Raw genomic sequence first — 22,440 nt, forward strand, 5'->3', positions numbered from 1 at the left:
ATAACACTCATCTCATAACACCAGTCGAAGTTTGATCCATCATTATCGTTCAATTCATGTACTGTTAGCTACATCGACAATGTATAGATGGGTAAAAGTATTTAAGAGTTTTAGGTCGAAGGAGTTACATCCCTTGTGTAATAATATATATTATCAATCAGAATCAGCGACTATATTTGGAGAAACATTATCCAATATTCTCCCAAATTTTCCGGTATTTTCCTTGTAAAAATTTGGAAAAACTTAAATGTTTTCCCAAAAATAGTCCCTGCTATCAATACTTTTCTTTTCATATCTTATCACTTGGGTAAATGCGATAATGGAATTTGTTTTTTTTTGAATAATCTCAATTAAAGGAAATAACAAAAGTGTAACGCATCGATTCATCTGAATGAACTGCTAAGTCCGAATTGTTGTGTATAAACAATAGTGAATAAATGTCGAAGAAAGTTAATTCGTTTCATATTCAAATTTAGTACTATTTTGTAGGAAAAGGTTTAAGTGTTTTACAGTTGTGTGTTACACTGTTAAGTTTGAGTACCCTATTCAGACCACCACTCATGCTTGAAGTCCATGGCAGACTGGAGAGCTGAAATATTTTTTTAAGTCGGCTAAAGCCTCGGCTTGGGGTGTAGATGACGTTGTACAGCTTTAGTGTTTTTAAGATCGGTTTCTAGACTTTGGGATTCAGACTGATTTCTCTAGAATTTTTTCATTTCCATAAGGTTTTTTGATGTTTTCGAAATGACATACTTACAAAAGTGGTGATATCAGTCAAAAAACCCTTAAAGGGTAAATGTAACGCAACTCTTTTATCTTACTTACAAAATAATTGATATCGCTGAGGGTGCGCAAAAGTTTCTTCAACAAAAAATTGTACCAAAAAAATTGTGAAAGAAAATTTTACAAAAATAAATTTGCGTCACAAGTGGCAGATGTTGAGGAACCTATTGTTAGGAAAATTAAGCATGCAAAAATGTGTTACTTTTAAGGGGAAAATTGGTTTGTGGTCGATAGCTTAACTCACTTGGAAAAACCTTTGCAAAACACATAAATTTACACATTTGCAAAGGTTTCTCCAAGTGGAATAAGTTATCATCCACAAACCAATTTTTCTCTTAAAAGTAACACATTTTTGCATGCTTCAAGACGAATCTACACATGGCTAAATTGTTGCCTACATATCGGGGCAAAATTATTAATATTTTGATGATAATTTTGGACTCGCAGTCTTTTTCGAAAAAGTACGACCATCGTTTGGTGTTAAAATGTGTTAGTTTTCAGCAAAAATTTAAATGCTTGTGGTGATGTAATCTAACTCCGAGTAAACTCAAATAATGTGTCAATTTTCGTGAAATATTGAGTTTTCTTGGACTGAGGTAACATCACCACAAACATTTAAATTTTTACCTTTCGAAAAAGGATGCGAGTCCAAAATTATCATCAAATTAATAATAATTTTGCCCCGATATGTAGGCAACACTTCAGCCATGTGTAGATTCGTCTTAAGGGTTTTACTTTTCCAAAAAAGGTTTTGGTTCAGAGAAATCATCAAAAAACGAATATTTTTTGCGCACAAATGTAGGCTAGAAAATTGCCAAGGGGTGAGCGGTCTTAAAAATGTGCTGAAAGAACAGAAGAAAACCGAATCAACCACTTCTGATGATTTTAGGTGAATTTTTGTATGAACTCGGCCATTTTATCATCAACTGTGGTGTGTCACCCGCGTATCTGTATCTGCGTGACCTCACCAAAGCATACCTTGCTATTTTGTACGGTGGCAATTTGACCACTATCCCAAATATCTTAGGATCCCAAAAACTTTTTTTTGCTGGACATCGAGAATTTGTTAATAGTAACAAATTACTATTTATGAAATGTAGGTATTCGCATTGAGTGTACAGTCAGAGGCAGTGAAATTTCAGTATGAATTTACTTCAGCTATTTTTCAGCTTCCACACATACAATGAATACAATTATATGGTTGAAGCTTCACGCACGTGTGTTCTAGTGGTAAAACCGTATAAAAAGACATAAAAAGTTTGTGTGGATCAGCTGAAAAACAGCAGAAGCAAATCCACGCTGAAATCTCACTGCCTCTTACTGTACCTTTCAAACAAAAAAAAAGTTGGATTAAAAATGTCGCTTCTTTCTCGAGTTATTAAAGTATTTCATTTTGAACAAAACGGTAAAATTACTGTAACTACCGGTAAACCGAAACTGGGAAATATATTTAGTTCCATACTTTTTATACTCTATCACCTAGGAGAGAAAGACAAATTAAAAATCTTGAATCCGACGTGATGACATAAGCCTCCGGACTAATTACTGCCGTAATCATTTTAATTTATGTCTATTCTTCGACGATGATTTTTCGTTGTTGTAGACTTCTAATATTAAAGAGAGTACCTCGATTCGACAATTCATTCGGAAAGTCTTCAGTCAATTTTGATGTGGATCTTCCGAGTGCGATATCGCTCAAAATCAAAACCAACCAGGCGCTTATTGTGACAAATTTATTTTTATGTTACATTACAGCATACGGTGTTAAATATACATATTTTTAGTTTATTACTTTTTCTTTTCTTTTTTATTAATAAAACATAGACAAGACTTTTTTTGATTTTTCAAACAGATTTTAATCAATTTTTTTTAATCTCGAACATTTTTCTGCGTTACGAGTGCTTTTTTTACTTAAATTTTATTCCAAAGACTGATTGGGTTGCGTGTGCACAATTTATTTTCCATTTGAAAAAAATATTTTCGTGCTCTTTTCATACAGATATTTTGATGGATGCAACCGCGTAATACACCTTCGGAATAAAGAAAAAGTTTTTTTTTTAAATTATTTTTACAATTAAAACTTTCCGAATTTTCTTACGATTAAGTTTTCTACTTTAATATTCTGGATAGCATTAATATCTAATTTTCATTCACTGAAAATAATTATAATAACCGTTACTTCTTTGACCCAGTTCGCGGATAGCAGCGAATGGATCCTTTTCTTCGTTCGAAGATTGTTGCTGTTGTTGTTGCTGCTGCTGTTGTTTAGTTAAATTGGCCAGATTTTGATTCGTACCTTGGGTTAGTACGCTGGCGTATGTCGTAGTGCCACTATTGTTATGTCGATTTAACATATCGTCACGGTGCTGTTGTTGATGGAGATGATGATGGTGTTGTTGATGGTGGTGTTGATTTTGACCGTGATTGAGATTGAGATGAAACGAATTTTGTTGAAGACCGGAGCCAAGAGTGTGCAACGGTAAAATTCCATGAAATTGATCGTCGTGATGGTTGAATAAATTGTCGAAAATGTTGCTGTCTATAGAGTCTGGATTTGACGACCCAACTGTATGGTTATTGGAGGATGACGATCCAGTGCTTCCAAAGTTTTGTTGGCCTGCTTGTCGTCGGTACAAAGGCACCGATTGCTGCGGTTGCTGGTGCTGTGGCTGTTGTTGTTGCTGCTGCTGCTGCGATTGCTGGTGCTGTTGATGATGATGATGTTGGGAATCGCTCATTCTGAATCCGCCTAGTTCATTCAACAGCGTCGAGTTTCGATTCGTCGATGCCAGAGACATTGGATGGAGTTTGGAATTCGGTTGGAATTGGGACAAATGTTGACTGGGCTTTTGAGGCTGTTGATGCAATGGTAAGTCTTTCGTTCCTAGCAAATCGCTCAGCAGTGTCTGAGACATTGATGCATTTGTCATCATCGAGTCGAACGTTAGGTCTTGCAGTGGACCGTAGCCTTGGACATTCGGCATTGGTTGAAGCGCCTGTTCGATTCGGTTTGCATTCAACTTGTTTTGTGCCATCGTTGTTGGTACCTGACGTAATGCGTCTGCAAACCTTTGCGCCACATCGAAGCCTTGCGTTTCGACGAGTTTCATAAACCAGTTGACTTGACTTTCTTTCGGTTCCATTGCCATGTCATAGAAGCTCATGTTCGGAGGAAGTAAGTTGCTAAAGTCTGTAAAGAGGAAATGAATCATTTTAAAAACGATTTTTGCTAATGCCGTCACTATGTCTAACTCATACCGGGATTTGATGCAGGCATTGGTAGTCCTCCCATTTGTGCTTGTGGATGATGAATCAAACGATCGGGAATGTGCACGTTCTGAAGGAACTGTAATTCCTTGTCCATATGCATACTCTGTTGGTCCATCGGTCGCTGCTGATTTTTCGATATCGCTGCGGTGTAAGCATTTTGCTGGTGTACTTGATTCGCCCGAGCCGCAATCGATACCAGCATATCTGTGGTTAACGGAGATACATGATCCTGTGACTGCAACTGACCAGGTATCATCGATGACGCAGAACCAGGACTGATTGTATCGCCTAAATTGCGCAGATGATTTTGCTGTTGCGGCACTAAGTAAGGAGGTGGTGGTTTATTGTTTTGCATAAAAGACATCTGTGAATGAATATTTTGGGAGCCAGGACTACGCAGAGACGCAATTTGCTGTCTAGTCTGTGACAGATTTAAATGCAATGGTTGCTGTGACGTCGATTGCTGTGGTCGCTGGGATGTTTGGGATGTTGGCTTTGGCCACGGATTCGGAGCATTTGGACCGAAGGACGAGGGACCCCATAAATTGGATTGGTTCGATGAAGGATGTGGCTGTATTTGTTGAATTTGTTGCTGTTGTGGAGCACGAATAATCGGTGGCTGCTGAGCATGAGGATGCTGATGGGCCTGTTGTTGTTGAATTTGATAGAAACTATAAGGAAACTGTTGCGTTGAGTTGTTTTGCTGTGTGTTTATATTTGGCCCCGCGTACGGTGGCATTTGTGGGGGATTGGTGAGCGCCCTAATTTGTTGATTCAATACATTTTGTGGCGGAAAATGACCTATGTGATGCAGGGGCAACTGGTATTGCTGAGATTGTTGATGGTGGTACTGCTGTTGATGGTGCTGGTACTGTTGTTGTTGTTGCTGTACGGTTAAACTAGATTGTTGATCACGTAAATAAGCCTCTGCTTGGTGTGCTCGTGGCACGAACTCTGGAGCCAATGGGTTAAGAACGTACGTTTTCTTCAACTCAACTCCGTCCAACTGCGATCGCAACAAACTCCATGTAATGCCGTACAAGCTCTTATTCTGGTAGCAAATTTCAATGAATCTTTCCCACACTTTCCTACACCGTCCAATTGAACATAATGCTAGCGGATCTCCCACCACAGCGACCAGACTCTGAGCCCGAGTTATCGCAGTGTTCAATAACTTTGAGTTACTCAGAAATCCGTAATCCATATCATCCGATTGACTTCCTCCACCAACACCGGCACATGTTCTTCGCGTGCGCACTGTTGACAAGAAAATTGCTCTGAATTGTTTACCCTGCACATTTAGCACTCTCTCTACGGATATTCCACCCATTCGACGTTTACGGAGCTCCGATCTTATTCGAAACACTTGATCAGCATATGGTGTCATTATGCCGATGCTCTGGTCACTGATTTTACCCCAAGCCGATGGCCACTTCTTCTTTAATTCACAGACCCGTTCAACGACTTCGTAAACTTCCGAATTATTGTAAAATGCAGTGGAATTCTTGTCCTGTACATCTTCACCCCTGGTCGTAAAGAACGTTAACGGATAAAATTTGTCGTGTTTCGGTTGTTTCCCGGACGCAATCAGCTTCTGATCGTAGAACAACTCAGACGTAAATTTTGTGATTGCTTCATGGGCTCGGTAATTTTCGCATAACAAAATTTTGCACGGAAAATCCGACGGATAGTGATCATACAGTCGCTCCAACAGTGAAATATGCAGTTTTCTTTCCTTAGCAAAGTTGGAAAATAGTTCGGGACTCATTTGCATGTGATCACCAGCAAGTACTATTCGTGTTGTATCACCAGCTAATGCCAACGGCATGATTGCTTCACATTCCATCGCTTGAGCAGCTTCGTCAAGGAATATGTGAGTGAAATAACCTTTCGGTAACTCTAACGATGCCAGTTCCATGGAAATGTTGAGGGTTACAACCACAATGCGATATTTCATAATGTCTTCTTTTGACGGTCTGCGAAAGTTACGAACATTTCCAGCCAGCTCAATTAAGCAATACTGAAACAACAAAAATGTTAAGAAGTTTAGTCATCGAACAATGAAAAGGGTCACTGACCTTCTGTACAATCGTATTGACCGTTGCAACCCATCGTTTATGATAGTACACTCGCAAAGGTCGCGCCTCCTCACAGCCATCCTCGACCCATGGATGCAAATAGTCTTTAATGTATAAGTCAGCCGCTGAATTCGAGTGCGTGCATATCAATATTCTCGAATCGTCTTGTAACAGCAGCTGCTTGATAGAACTCGCCAGTGTATATGTCTTGCCCGTTCCGAATGGACCAATCAACAAAATCGGTGGTAGTGGCATATGAGATGGTGTCGTCACAGCCAGTACTGCCTCTTTTTGCTTTGAATTCAATTTGGGATCAATCATATCGGCCCATTGCTTTTTCGGCGTCCACGGAATACTTGGCTCCAGAAAAATTTCGGGGAAGATCATTCGAAAGTCGGCTATTTTGTCGAGCGCCTGATGCCATTCACAGTACGATAGTCGATTCAACTGAAATTGGATGTCAGCCGAGTATTCCATATCACTAGCCAGTTTAAGTTCAGAAACGCAGCGGGCCGACAGTTTTAAATAAATCACGGTTTTGCCCTTGTCCTCGATTTCTGCTTCGTAAACATGTCGTTTTTCATCATCAGACGACGGTGTGTAGTCTGAATTAGCTAAGTAGACACTCGTACAATTGTTTAAAATTAAACGACCAGCGGATGTGTCCTCAGACACATCCTTTCCTAGTGACATCATGGCAAATAGTTCCCCAGAATGCGAATACTTTGCTGTGCTGGTTGCCATACCACTTGGAGTCAATAAGTAGTTAGACGTGATTCGTAGGTTCGTGGTTAGGTTGTATCTGGCGACTTGCTCGTACCGTGCTATTTCTTCGACATAGAGCAATTCATGCATCCGTGACCGATAGTTGTTCTTCGTCAATTTCTTTTCAGTAATTGTCGATTGTGTTAGCGTGAATGTCGACGCTCGAGGACATGGGTAACGTTCCAGCAAATCCTTTTCACGTTCTTCATCGGCTAAATGTTCAGGTGTGGCTAAGTGAGGTCCTAGAATGGTCTCAAATGGTGCAATGATCGAATTTTCTTTATCCCATCGCTTCGACGTGGATATAACCATTTCCTTTCTGATTTCTTGAATTTTATCCGCCGAATCGACAGGAATCACATCCACGCACAAATGTTTCACTAAAACTGGTTCGGTGCCGAAGTCGAAGACAACTGCTTGCCTGAAGGTACCATAAATGTCGGTTGAAAAAACCACTTTCACTCTGTGTTCGAGCATGGGTGAAAAATCTGTTTCTGTAAATCGGGAGTCGGTATTTTGAACAACCCATTCCTGGTCAGATGACAATTCAGCCTCAACCACTTTATTACTCGATGTTTGTCCTCGTTTGGACTGTCTCGGTTCGGCAGGAAAGACTTGCTTCAGCACAAAATGATTTCGATGGGCATCCTGGAGAAGAGCAACAGCCTTTAACGGGAAACGCGTTTTGAACACAAACGTCCAGTCACGCTTCGACACCTTCGACGAAACCGTCGTTACTAATTCATTGGAACAGGTCTCATCGACGCCATCGATTTTCTCTTTCATTATTTTGTCAGGACTCGGCGCTGATATCCATCTTTCCAGTATTTGCTCGGTGTAACTCTTGCCGTACAGTTCCTTTTCACATGCTCGCTGTAATCGCATTTTTCTGTACTCAAGTCGTTCCTTCCATTCGTTAAGTTCTTCGCTACCATGGGCTTCGACACATTGATTGCCATAGTGACAGACTGAGTTGTCGCTGAAACTTTCGCACAAGTTGTAGGAATCGGCAGTGTAACCACGAGGCGGAGGCCTCCATTTCCAGTCGCGACCTATGTGACGAAATTACAATCATTAGACTTTGCAATATGAACGACAAAGAAGCAGGATGGGCTGGGTAACTGAACTACTTTTAAGGAAATTTTCGCCATAAATTTTCCTCGGAAGAAAGGAAAAATTTAAGGAAATTTTGGCACGTCATTTTCTTAAAAAATAGTCCCCGAGGAAGCGGATGACATCGAAATTGAAACTACCTTCATCGGACATGATAACATTTTGATGACTTTCCGTTTGGCAATGAGCTCGCAGCTCGGTTCTATCTGCAAAGTTTACCGCACAATATGTACACGTTATCACATCACTGTCATCACCGTTGATTGTTAGGTTGGAAACTTGTTCCACATTCTTGTGCAATTGGTTGTCTAATTTATCCTTCGACTTGGACTCGGAGGCGAGTCCTTTTTTATTTGTTGTATGATTATTGGTTGGAAACTGTTTGATGATACGACTAAATTTGTCCTGTGGAAGGTTGTGAGTGGCCCATGTTTCCAGTTTGTTGTCGATCGTAGCCAATTCATCATCAAGCCGTTGAATGGTTGATTTTGCATTACTTTTGTGGCTGCTCAACATTTGTATCACTGTTTTGTAACGGTCTAAAAATTTCAGCACATCCGCACCCAACGGACAACTAATCCATTCACGCAACGCCGTGTCGGCTTCTTGAAAACGTTTCAGTTTGTACAGAGCGTGAACTAGCCTTATTCTAATGCGAAATTTCGTACTGCTCACATCGGTAAGCTCGGCATTCGTAGATACCTTCAGTAAACGCTTACAGTCAGCCACAGCCGCATCGTAGTTTTTCAATTGTAAGTAACATTCCGTTCGGCCATACAAACAACCAATAATTTGATCCTTTGGCGTTTTGAAATTTGTTGTGGCTGAACTGATAATTGAATCGTATTCATGTATTGCATTCGTATAGTCCTTTTGCCGCACTAAGTCGTGCGCTATGTTTTCTCTATCTGCCATTGCATCGGCAAGTTGTGTAATTCTGCTTATTGATTTGCTCTGTCGATCGCGGATTTCCCGTTGATGTGAATTGTGAGTTTTTCTTTATGCTACGGATCGTGGGTCCCCAAGTAATTACTGAGTTTGGAGGTTATTGTTTGATCGGAGATCGAAATACACACTGAAACCGAAAACGTCAAAATGTAAATATAAACACATATTTCCAGGATCATTTGGCGTTATGCAATTGAAATTTTTATTTAAATGCATTCGGAGCAATGTAACAATGGGCATACCGTGGAATATAATCCATGGGATAACATATCTTTTTTGGAAATTACATTTTTTTACGACGATTTTCGCGGATTGACAAAAAATATTTAGTCTACAATTTATACATACAGATACAGATGAAAGTGGAGATTATTATGCACAGTGTGTAGACGCTTTGCAGTTCAGTGGAATAAATTGTACCAGAATGCGCTGCATGGAAGGATGCTCATAAATTTGAATGTTTTTGTTGATGTAGCTTTTTTGCTTAATCGACAATAATTTGACGTTATCTTTTTTTTGTGTCTAATGCTATTTTATTGAAATCGTTTCGTTACACATAGCTAACGCCGACCCGTACGAAAAACCTATTCCTATCGAAAGGCCTTAATGTGAAATTCTTTATTTCTCCTACTTCATACTCTTCTCTACTAGAAAAGCTATTCTCCCTTTAAAATCAGTTACATTATCCACTCTTTGCCTTGTTATCATATACAAATAAATTGCCGGAGGCAACATCGACAGCCCGATACGAAGTCAAATTTCATAAATTCATATTTAGACAGCTATATACCGATATATTTACCTACATTTTACTATAAATAAACAATTCACAGATGAATATCCTGTAATATTGCTCTATCTGACTGTATATAGCTATATATGACTGTATATAGCTCTATATGAGCTCAATATGGCTGTATATAGGTTAATATAGGTGTATATAGCTCAATATAGGTGTATATAGCTCAATATAGCTGTATATAGCTCAATATGGCTGTATATAGCTCAATATGGCTTTATATAGCTCAATATAGCTGTATTTTGCGCAATATAGCTGTATTTTGCGCAATATAGCTGTATTTTGCGCAATATAGCTGTATTTTGCGCAATATGGCTGTATATAGCTCAATATGGCTGTATATAGCTCAATATGGCTGTATATAGCTCAATATAGCTGTATATAGTTATATATAGTCATATAGATGTCCTCATACGTAATGCCTGAAACACCCCACACACATAACCAATTACTTCTATGTTAACAGAAACTCTCTAAGTACAATTTTCCCCAGTTTATATCCCTTTTACTAAAATACAATATGGCCGCCGGCAGCCATTTTGTTAGGAGACAACAAATAGTACCGACGATTTACATTCGTTAACACTTTTCAAACAAAAAGAAATTCATGAAATTGGGTCAAAATTTACTCGAGATATTGACAAAATACTCCAAGTTCGGCCGAGTAGCCGGATAAGAGCTCACTCCAAGAGACCTAGCTCACGCTCCGGTGAACCTAATTTGATAAACTTTTTTTCTCTGATTGTTAAGCAAAAACTGCTTGGAACCCTGTACCCGGTTAACCCCAAGAGTTCTAACTCACGAGTCGGTGATCCGATTTCTATAAACGTTTTTTTGTCGATCGGTATTGTAAATACCTTTCATTTGACGTAACACTTTTAAGCGTTTTAATGTCCTGAAATATCTTCGAAAAACCCTAAGGCACTTATTGGGCCACAGTTCGGGAGCGGTCGACCCAAAATCACCCATCTTCGAACTTAGCCTGTCTTTTGACATTACTAAACGGGAAAAAAAGAATTTTCAAAATCGGATACGAAATATAGAGTTTCTTATACTGATACTTATACAGCTCTTTGCCTGACGACAAGAGGGGATAATAAGCCAGTGGCTTCTAGAGCTCCGCCTTCGTATCAAATTTCTCTCTTTGACGAATAACATAAACAAACTCCACCATTAAGGAAAACATCGCCTGGATCCCTAGACCTGTTTGCCAGGTCTGTTGAGAGAGAACTAAAAAAGTGTGGTTTCCGATAACTTTTGACGCATGATATTCAGTGTTGGTTTGGCGAGTGTAAAGCAATATTCTTATTTAACTTTTTGCTATTTTGAATTTTTTCATGTTCGTCTTTCTCTTCTTTTTCAATGTAAACCGTCTGACTTTTGGCTCCAGAATTATTTAATATTTTGTGTATAGATCTCTTATTATATAGAAGAATGACATTTTCAACCGCAGCACGTTTTCCACAGGTTTAACATAATTCCAGAGACAGTTTGGGATTCTACGCAGTCTTTCAAACAACTTCCAGGGCAGCTTCGTCACATAAATATTCAATCGGCTTAAGGTCACTAAATATTTCCATTGCATCGATTGGCGTCGTCTTAATACCGCCGGTCATGATGCGATGTGCTTTATTTTGTACTATTTCCAGTCTCTTCTTTTGAGATTTGCTTGCACGCACATATTAGCAATTCGCTTCACATATTAGCAATTAGTTATCTGGATCATTGATTTTACGCACTTCATGCAAAAGTGATCATAGTCGATATCTGTCAAATAGAGTACTGCTGGAATCCCTGTACTATTTTGTATGATTTTTTTTTTTCAGTGTTTAACAGTTGTGTGACGGGACGTACAGTCAAGTTTTAGTATACCCTATTTAGACTCTCAATTTTAGAGTACCACTCATGCTTGAAATGCGTTGATTTTAGGTAATTTCTCGAATCAACCATACTAAAAGGATAAAATTTTTGTATGCAAAGGTACAGCAGCCAGCTGAAAGATTTGTTTGAAATTATTTTGATATTTTTGTAAATATTAGATTCGCTCAAGCAATATAATGTATTGTAGTACAATGTACGACCCAATCCAAATTATAAAACGCCGCGAGAAGAAGAAATTAAAGAACCATCAGCTATGCAAAGTAAGCCACTAACCTGTTACATACGGCTGTCATCTGTTATCTACAACTACAGCAAAAATAAATGACAAGCTCTGACTGATGAGGTCTTATATAGCAAAAATCATATTCAAAACAAATGAAGTAAAAGATTTCTGAGATCAATATCTGAAAATCTTAGATCAAATGAAGTATAATAGTTTGAATAGTAAAACTGTTAATTTGCTTGCCGTCTGTATTTGACAGGTTAATTTGTTAATTATGTCTACGTTTACCCATCATAGAATTAAAAATCCATTTTGAACTAAATATTACACTGACCCTACCAATAAGTGAATTCTGACTGCGCTTTTATTCTGTGTTTCCCAGTATCGGTTTCCAAGTAGACTCACTGCTGATGCTGATATCATTTACAGTATAACAGTAGAGTAGATAGATTACTTATGAGAATAACTTAGAATTAGGGCAAGGGCGTACAATGGTACAAGTACAATTCCGAACATCTTACTGTTTTATTCGTCGCCTTTCTCTTTGATTTTACCGTTGTAAATTTTTTATTTTATTAGTTCTGGACGTGCACTTACATATATCTCACGGACAAATAGTCATCTGTTAACATAAGGAGTTGCAGATTCGATAATAATACTGACCAAAAGAAAACCGTCTTAGACGAAAGACTAGCTCCGTTTTACAATGTAAAATTTACATGATTTTTTCAACGGAGTATTTTGTTGCAGTCCAATCCTATGGTTTGTGTTAAGTGAATGAATAATAAGAAATATATTGTTTAGATCTCAGGTGCTAGGCCAAAGTGGTTTGGCTTTGACCAGTTACTCATCTAGCCCTCTTCACACGAGACAGCAATAAGTTAATTTTTTTTGATATATCGGTAGGGTAAAATAATTGACAATATCAATGGAAGGCGGTTTTCATTTGGTCACACATTTTTTAGTCCGTTGCCGAACGGTAATGTTGAAAAACACCCGAAATAATTTCGATTCATTATGCCATCCGTGGAATGTTAAAAAACACTCCTTTTTGGGACTTTCATTTTAAATTTTTAAACCAAGCATACTTAAGCACTTTTACCAATGGAAGAAAAAGTAATGAGCGTATTTCGCTGCGCTATTTTTTTGACAGTCAGATAATATTTTAAAATGAATTTTTTTGTGATTGAACGATGTTGTTTTTCTGAATTTATTGAAGAAGTGCATAGCACAAAATAGGAAAAACCCAATTTTCGTTAAAATAAATCATTTTCCTGTTGTGACAAGTAACGGACCATAATTTTTGTGATAATTTAGTTGTAAAAAATCAGTGAAAATTGAAACCGAAAAAGACTATGGATCCCTTGGAAATAAAGGCCGAGCCAACACAATTTGTTGTCAATGTTTTCCACAGCTTCAACGACAATGGAATCAATGATGAAAACCAGGGATACGATCATGATTCGTCAGACGTAATAATCGAACAGCCAGACCTTGTTGGAAATGATTTTACCGGCATCGATGGAAATGGAATCGACCTGCACGGAAATCAAGAGAATGGTGATTTTTCCTCCGAGCCGACATTAATTAGCGTAAGTTGAGTTTCTTAATTGATTTATCACACGTATCCGGCCTACATTTTGGATTATTGTAGAATGGTAGTGTGAAAATATTATTATCTTCTCACAGACTGCAAGTATTGGAACAGTTATCGAATCGCTAACTTGTTTCGATCTAAGAATTTCCGACAAATTGAAATGAAATCTTTTGCTTCGTTTGTTAATGCTTTTATAAGACGATGTTATGTATTGTTCATCGCATATTTTTGTCGTCGTTGTCGAGAACACATGATCCGTATAACGCCATCCGAACAGCGTAAATGGCTAATTACGTAGATGAGGAGGAAAATTTTATTTCAATTCATTCTACAATGTCCTTGGAGCATTTGTATTTACAAAGTGCAGCCAGTGGTTACAATGTTGTCAAGGTTCCATTAGCAGTGTGATCAACGAGAATAATTTCTTAGTTTACTCCGTTTCTTTAGAAACTCTAGAATTGCTCAGTTCTTCCAAATTTCTGGGAAGATTCGATACGATAAAATTGGTGAAAAGCCAAGTTTTCATAGTAGCTACGTTGTCAATGAGACTTTTGTGCCGGTAGATACAGATAGTATCCTTCGAATACAATAGTCTTCCAGCTCGGTAAAACTATTTTGAACACCGAATCAATATCAAATAACTTCACGACCGATGGATGATCAAGATTTTACAAATCTGTAAGATACGTCAGTGACTTGCGAAAGTACATGTAACACCTGTAATTAGTTTCGTGGAGGAATTCCACTTGACTTTGAGTCGAGTGTGGTAATTAGAGAGTCTTATTGTTCCATCACCAATAGGATGAGTGAGTCTACAACTGTTTATCGATTAGGAGCAGCTACACTGTTACATGTCTGAGTTCCTACTGAAATTTTCGAAAATCGTCAAGTGCTGCTAATCACCGTACTTTGATTCTGTTTCCCTACTGTGATTTGTATTCAAAGAAATTCTGTTAATTTCAGGAGGAACAACTAAGCCAAAGCGACTCCAAATCTACAGAATACAATGGCAAACGAAAGAAAACGTACACCTGTGAGATATGCGGTCAAATTTTTCTGCGATCGTACCAGCTGAATCGTCACAACTTCATCGGCATACATAAAGTAAAATTTCTGAACGGATCCCGCCAACCGAATGGCACCAGTGTAACTGACGAGAGCCAGTGGTACAACATTCAAAACGTCTTCCACAACATGCAGACATACTATAAGTGCCCGTTTTGTAACGAAGCATCAACAGATCTAAAAATTTTGGACGAACACATCCAGGACCACAACGGGAAAACGTTTAGTTACATTTGCGAATTGTGTGATAAAATCTTACCATATCCGAAATACTTGAAGAATCATGTCATCAGTCATACGTTGAATCATTTCTACAAATGCGACATATGTGAACGATCCTTTTCGTCGCTGCCGTCTCTAATTAAGCATGAGCACTCGTGTCACGGCAAAGGAATGCAGACCACTTGCTACCAGTGTAAAAAAGTCTTTGAAAACAACAATTTATGGCTCTCCCATTCGTTTCGGCATACGTTGAAAAAGCCTTATACTTGCGACATTTGTTCGACCGGTTTCATACATTTGTCGATTTTATTGAAGCATAAGAAATGTGATGACAATTGTGTTAAAAGCACCACAGCATCAGCGACATGCTTCCCGTTCGATTAGACTGTTGAAGTGGAATCGTTTTTGTTTTTCTAGTCTCATAGATAGATTTAAATTTTTTTAAGAAAAAACAATGAGATCGAGTGTCACCACTGGTCTTCGTGTACCAAAACTATACCTTCCTAGGTTTCATTGCTCTCGAATGTTTCGCTCAAGAACGTTATGATGAACACAGGCAGAAATCGGAAATGAAATTCCATTCTTCCAATTTTTTATTTTATTTGGTGTCTGGATAACACGAAGGGTTAATGGAATGAACTGGACGAATCTTAGTCTGGCTGCTTTTTGAAAATTGATCAATCGATTTTGTTGATTGTTCGCAAATGTGGAAGGTCCGACTAAAGCGCACCATATATATGGATAATGAAAAAAGGATGAAATTATTAGATTTAATATGAAAGAAAATAAAGAAAATGTACACGCAAACCCAATTTTGTTTTATGTAAAGCTCACGCACTGAATCAATAGCATTTCTATGAATGATGTATGCCCAGATAAAAAAAAATCTTTAAAAGTGAATTCGCCAAAACTTCGAACAGTCGGGATTCAAGCCGACAGCGATCCGATCGAGCTATGGCTCAAATGAATCGTCGTTCAATTCTGAGAATATCGTGGAACAACTTTTTTCCCGAAAATTTTTTGTTGGGCTGTCATGGCCCTTAGAAAGTTTTTCTCCGAAGTGGCCGCGAAAATCGTTTTTTATCAATTACTTCAACATGCGAAATGTGAATAATGTCAAATTTTGTACGTTTATGAAGGTCAATGAGCTGAATATTATTGACCAACAAACGTCGATGTTCGGCCCACCCAGCCGCCGCAACAAGTGAAAAGCCTCGAAAAAACCGAAATTCTTGAAGTGCTCTGGGCGGCTGGGAAAGTTAGTTGCAGGAAACTCTAACCCGGAGTATTGTAGCTTACTTCAAGCGCTATCCATTGACACCCCACTCGACCATACCCACCGTCCCAGATAGAAATGGAGTTGATTTTTCACAATGTATCTCAACCCATCAAATTTTAAAGAAATTGATTTGAATCCCGATTCCATATAAGCTGTTCGAAGTTTTGTCGAATTGACTCACCGGTACTTAGCTAAAATTGTAGCCTACATTTGTGTGCCTCATATTTCATTTTTGATGATATCTTTCCATCAGAATCCTTTTTCAAAATCTACGACCGCAATTCCGACCACGAATGTGTTAGCTTTTAACTGAAATTACATTGGGTTGCAGTCGTTTGACCATGCTCTGAGAGAAGTGAGCGTTTAACGAAATTTTCATTAACTGCTCACGTTTCTCAGAGCCGGTCAAACTACTACAACCAAATGTATTGAGGTCGTACATTTTTCAATATGTCATCTTCCAAAAGTGGGTCGGTCGCAGAATTAGCAGCAAAAAATAAACATCGAAAATACAAAGGACTACTGGAGCAGAACTTCTTGATCCTTCCATTTGCTGTGGAAACTTTGGGGGTATGGTGTTTAGAGGCGATAGATTTTATCAACAAACTAGGCAAAAAAATATCACAAGCAACGGGAGAAAGAAAATCAAAGACGTATCTAAAACAACGGATAAGTTTAGCCATTCAAAGAAACAATGCTGCGAGTGTAATGGCTACATTCGATACGTCGGAAAATATGAACGAGATATTTTATATTTTGTAAACGCTTTATTTCTTGTAAAAAAAAAACGTTTTGTAAAAATTTTTCAGAAAGGATTCTGATGGAAAGATATCATCAAGGGTGAACTAAAATCCAGTATTTAAAAATCGCCCTGTATGCTTTTCAGCAAACCACCGATGCCTCTTCTTGAGAGACAGGAGACTTTTTAGGTAGTAAGGTCATTTCAACAAATTGTAGGTTTCCATTTTCACCCAGTTGAAAAAAGTACAACTGAAAAAGAATGCGTCGGATGAAAGAGCCGCAACATCTGAAGCAAAGCGTGAGGCGGTCGAATGAATGTTCGGCTCATCTGTTATCAATAATGACGACCAAAATAATGACAATCACTGTGTAATATGGTCCGTTATATAGTAAAATGCATGTTAAAAAAAATTGAAGTACAAGATTTGAAATCAACCGATCCAAAAATACTTTGATCAATGGAAGTAATAGACCCGATAATAATACTGGCCATATGCTTTCCGTCTATAAGAGGTTAATTCGATGGCTATACTACGCAACTCCTGACATTGGCCAGTTGTCATCAACAAAATATTTACCTGAATGACATTCTGCCGAACGATATTTCTGGCTTTGCTCGGCTGTCGATGGATGCAAGTGTAGAGAACTTTGCTACATGCTCTTGGTTATTACAATAGTTCCATCGATGACATTGAACACTGGAAAACTTTCTTGGAATTGAGTCTATCCGCAATATATTCGGTGGTATTCGCCCCCGATGGTATAGCATGTAGATGGTATTGGCTTTTCCCAAAATTTTTAAATAAAATCGCATAGTTGTTAGAGAGAAATAATTAGACTATTGTCCTACACCAAGCCCTACAAATTTTGAGAAAATATTTTGTGCATCCGAAAACTGAAATACGACCTATTTTGCCATGATTTTTCATTAAGAAATGTCAGTTTTTCCCGAACTATATATCGTGCGGGAAAAAACTTCATTTCTTTACGATTTATAGTGCGGGAAAAGAATTACATGAATTTTTCTATGACTATACGATTGATTAAATTTAATATGGTGAATGTGAAGTGTGTATGTTTTCAAGTAAATTGATGTGTTTTGTCTATTTCAGTTGTCCGAAGCACAAAACGTTGTTCGTACCTCGATAGGAAATGGATTTTTTCAGCACAGGAAAACTTAGGACTGGTGCTGAAAAAATCGTCATTTCCTGTCTTGGTACGAAAAATACTATTCTCGAATTTTTATAATTAGACACCATCTATCTAAATATGTAGTTGAATCGAATATCGAAGACATGTTAACAGATCCAAAACTGCCTCTCTATCACCAGCTCGTTGTCTCTAAATGCACTTGTTTTCATCGATATGCAATGAGAGCAGTGCATTTTAATGATCGAAAACGTTACCATCGAAGTAACAAGAAAGTTCAGTAAGTGCTAGTGCAGTCATCTGTTAAAAAGGGGTAATGTAATGAATAACTATGTCATGGCATGGCACACTAATGGGTGAATAACCCAATGGGTGCTATCATTCATTTGCCCCAAGAGCCTTGTAGACCAATGTTCTTAAAGGACAGGTTAAGACACCTCTGGTTGATCATGAAAGTGGTGACACCAATATTTCTATGTGGCGCTGTCTGCGTTTATGAAATTTTATATGACGACTTCTTCAACTTAACAATAATCAAAAAAAAAATATATTTTGGTTTCACACAATCTGTAATGGTGTCACCTGCCTTCGTAGGTTTTTTAACCTGTCCTTTCAGAACCTTGTTCACTCAGTGTTTCATGTCGTGCCTTTGCTTTCTATTCTGGTTTTGACTTCCAATGACTGTTAGATTTTTTTTTGCAATAACGTGGGTTTTCCTTTTTATCAAAGTCTACGTACAGGCCCAGAGCAATTTTTAAATCAGACCATTCTTCGCATGCATACTAGGCATGGGCGATAATGATAATGATTATCGATAATTCGAAAACTATCAAAAAAATATCGATAATCGATAATTATTGATATTTTGATAATTATCAAGATATCGATATTTTGATAATTATCGAATTTCGATATTTTGATAATTATTAAATTATCGATAACGATATGATTAATCGATTATCGATAATTTCTTTCGATTGATATTATCGATAATTTTGAACGTCTCCCATTCCTAGTCTCAAGATTTTTTCTTATCTAAATATTTTCGAATTATGCCACTGCTTCTTGAGTTTTAATTTGGACTGCAGCGCCAGTACTTTGTGCCTTGACAGTTTTTGACAGTAGTTTTATCAGTTTATGAAATTATCATATGCGCACATAACAATGTCTTTAAAAAAATAAAAAAATAAACAAAAACACAAAATTGCCGGTCGTTGCGGGGGTCAAAAATTTTAAACGAAAATAATTATCGTGTACGATGAAAATATGGTTTGGTTTTTAGAGGTGAGCAAATTCGACAGTATCACTAATCAAATTCAAAAGTGATTTAACTTTTTATAAACTTCGATATGCAATGGATCGTCAAATAATTTCTTATTTGCAATCAATTTGAAAATGATTTCCTAATCACCCGATAAAGTGAATGAGCTGCATTTCATAACCGGAAAGCATTTCTGCCACTGAAATGTTATCCTCGCATATCAAATGTTCATTTCTAATATTTAAAAGTTGCTGTAATAAGCGATTTTCGGTCGTTAATTCGAAGGTCACCATCTATGTTAGTCAAAACAATCGTACAAGTCGCTTTGTCTCGTCTTTTTAAATGATTGCTGACGGGAGAGAAACTAGAGGAATTTGTGATATTCAAATTGTTAATCTAGCAGAGCAAATGTTGTTGGTATGAAATGTGTGTAGTGCTTTCCCATCCATCGCAACCATAAAATCGTTCCGCAAGCGAACAATAAAATTGTGAGACTTTGCGAATGACTGAAACCGGGGCTGTAAGGTTATAAATTCAATGAAATTAATTTTTCATACCTAGGACCCGAAAAGTGCGACTTCGTCGTACTTTTTCTCCGTGGGATATGAAATAGTCATTTGTGTACCTGATTTGCACGATTGATTTTAGGCAATTTCGCGGATTGTAGGCCGAACGGAGTGAGGCTTACAAGCGAAAGTGCCTAAAATCAATCGTCCAAAGCAGGTGCACATGTGAGTTTTCATGCAAAGGGCCGAAAACTCGAGAAAAAATCAAAAATTACCCTCATTTTTGGCCCGAAGCATGAAAAATATTATTCGTTTCACGGACTAAAAGTCTTTTTAAGCGTATTCGATTCCAGACCTCGCCTTCGGTGCATAAAATAAGCCCTTACGACTAGCTAAAGTACCTAAAATAAGCCGTCCACAACAGATCAGGGCTTACTTTAGAGAATTTTAATTCTGAAAAAGTTCCGAAAAATTCTGAAATAATTTTTCAGAATTTTTCAGAACTTTTTCGGAATTTTCAGAATTAAAATTCTTTAAAGTAAGCCCTGCAACAGATGCGGATACAACTTTTCATGCTGAGGGCTTAAATTACGAAAAAAAATCTGTAATTTATGCCCAAGGCATGAAAAACATTTTTCTTTCACGGAAATGATATTTTTGCAAAAATATTTAATTTAAAATTATTTCTTTTCAGATGTGCCAATCTTATCTATTCCGGGCCATAGGTGAGCGTGATTGAAACTCATATCTATTTACCAGACCATAATCTTTTCTAGGAAATTATCAATCTCCTTTCGATTGATTAACAATTTTTACAAATAAGATAATCTAACTCTTCTAGCGAACGATTCACTTTGTAAAACTGTGCTATTTTAACTAATATCAAACATCTCATGAAATTTTCTGTTAGATCCCAGCAGTTCTCACGCATTCTTTTCAATATTTTGGATCTGAATCTTAATTTGTTTCATCAATTTGTCGCTGTATTTAGAGATCAATAAAGGTAGTGGTGCAGCAGGCCCAAATACTGTAAATTTACGCGATTCCCGAAGGGCGTTTTCGGTTTTGAGGGTCGTGTATGGGAACTGCAACTCACCTCTCAAAATCTATTGTTTTCTGATACTTGAGTGAACGTTTTTCGAATTTTTGATGGTATGGCTGTCATGCAGGCTTAGGGTTACAAATAGAGGTTCTTCAAAGTCTTATTCGTTCATAATATCCTCTCAATACACACATCCCAATAGAAATGGGCTCCAGCAATTTAATTAACTTTAAATCTAATGTTTTTGCAAATGTTTGTGTAATTCGAATTAATTTATTGTCTTCCCAATCACCTTAAAAGGTTACGCATTTTCCACCGCTCTGGCTAATTTATGCTTCAAATGCAGTTATGAATTATTTTACGAATATCGGAACATTACGCTGAGTTCCAGTGGAATGTCTGGCGTATTTTGGATGTTACTACGACGTAAATTCGGGAATAATTTTCAAACATTTTTCTTGTTCGGAATGGTTACACTTTTACTGGCATCATCAGAACTTAAACCAACGATTTCCAAATCGGATTGTGGTATCGTGTTCTTAACAACTTTCTTGATGTTAATTGTGTCGGCCGTAACTGTAAAAAGAAACCTTCCATTTACTAGTTCTGTAACCGAGAATAATATCCTGCTTCCATTAAAAACAAGAAACACAACCAATTGGAGGACGGATACAAATACTTCATTCGATATTCTGGCCTAGACTGTGGAAGCTTCATGGCGTATAGCTTCTTTCACGGCTACATCAAATACGTAGTCGCTTCAAATGGTGATACTTCGTCCAAAGGTAAGCTTATCCTAATTTGTATTGAAAATGGACAGTACGGGCTCGTAAGAAACCAGAAGATTACTGATAAATTAGTTGAGGCTGCGAAAACTCTGTGCTTATTTTTCATCTTTTTTTTTAAGATTTGAAAGAGAGAATGACTGACTATGAAGCGAAACATCAAGTGTCTTTTCCAATAAAAAAGTTGTTAATACTCCAACCACAATCAATGCACATTCCGCCTACATTTCGGAGTGATCGTTTGCAAGATGCTGAAGTAAGTAATATATAGTCAAGAGTGTGTGTTCGGCGAGGTGTTAATGTAAGATCAACCTCTCACAATTATCATTCATTATAGAATTTAGAAGAAGTTCTCATAAATCGCGGCGGAGTTGTAAACCGACGCTACCAGTTAAGCGTTTACAAACTTGTGGGTACCGACTACTATGTCAATGTCCAGGGTGCGAGTCCTCTTCTAACATACTATGAAGAAAGTGAACGTTCCGAGCTACTGGCCAAATATAAGACGGAAGTTTCGATGTCATTTCGGAAGCACTTGGAAAAATTGATTAACGATGATCTGAGCTGTAGAGGACTGGTTGAAGTTATTTACTATAAAGGTATGTTGACTTATAGTTGATTAGTGGTGGATTGAAAAATTCAAATTTTTGCTCTGTAGATTGGGATGAAATTAAACAAAAGCCCGTCGACATCAGTGAGATGTTATTGGATTACATAGAGAAGAATCGGTGAAAAAGAATTCTTGAATGAAACGATGTTCCTTTATTACATGACCTACCAAGTCGTTATCAGGTAAATAAAATTTACTGAATTTGGTTGAAATAAATGTTTGTTTAATTGACTAAGTATACCTTGAAGCAACTGAAACAATTTAGAGCAGAACGTCTGACCTGGCAATTTTGTTTTTTAGCTGTTAATGAGCCCCATATTGAT

At 37.6% G+C, this 22,440-nt stretch overlaps 3 protein-coding genes across 3 annotated transcripts; 2 read left to right on the forward strand and 1 right to left on the reverse strand.

Annotated features, from left to right (window-relative positions):
* Positions 1-2,501: 2,501 nt before the first annotated feature.
* Positions 2,502-9,322, reverse strand: LOC119071862 (probable helicase with zinc finger domain). Its single transcript, XM_037176924.1, has 5 exons — positions 9,200-9,322; positions 8,150-9,084; positions 6,132-7,948; positions 4,042-6,073; positions 2,502-3,973 (listed from the first exon to the last, which is right to left on the reverse strand). Exons 2-5 carry the CDS (start codon positions 8,922-8,924, stop codon positions 2,934-2,936), a joined length of 5,664 nt encoding a protein of 1,887 aa, XP_037032819.1. The 5' UTR covers positions 8,925-9,084; positions 9,200-9,322; the 3' UTR covers positions 2,502-2,933.
* Positions 9,323-12,905: 3,583 nt separating this feature from the next.
* On the forward strand, positions 12,906-15,551 carry LOC119071864 (zinc finger protein 431-like). Its single transcript, XM_037176926.1, has 2 exons — positions 12,906-13,452; positions 14,421-15,551. The coding sequence occupies exons 1-2, from the start codon at positions 13,216-13,218 to the stop codon at positions 15,126-15,128; spliced, it is 945 nt and encodes a 314-aa protein (XP_037032821.1). The 5' UTR covers positions 12,906-13,215; the 3' UTR covers positions 15,129-15,551.
* A 3,464-nt stretch (positions 15,552-19,015) lies between these two features.
* Positions 19,016-22,351, forward strand: LOC119071866. The gene is made up of 7 exons (XM_037176927.1): positions 19,016-19,197; positions 20,375-20,405; positions 21,023-21,300; positions 21,369-21,507; positions 21,630-21,763; positions 21,845-22,106; positions 22,166-22,351. The coding sequence occupies exons 1-7, from the start codon at positions 19,180-19,182 to the stop codon at positions 22,237-22,239; spliced, it is 936 nt and encodes a 311-aa protein (XP_037032822.1). The 5' UTR covers positions 19,016-19,179; the 3' UTR covers positions 22,240-22,351.
* The last annotated feature ends 89 nt before the right edge of the window (positions 22,352-22,440 follow it).

The sequence above is a fragment of the Bradysia coprophila genome, assembly GCF_014529535.1.
Source record: "Bradysia coprophila strain Holo2 chromosome IV unlocalized genomic scaffold, BU_Bcop_v1 contig_5, whole genome shotgun sequence".
NCBI lineage: Eukaryota > Metazoa > Arthropoda > Insecta > Diptera > Sciaridae > Bradysia > Bradysia coprophila.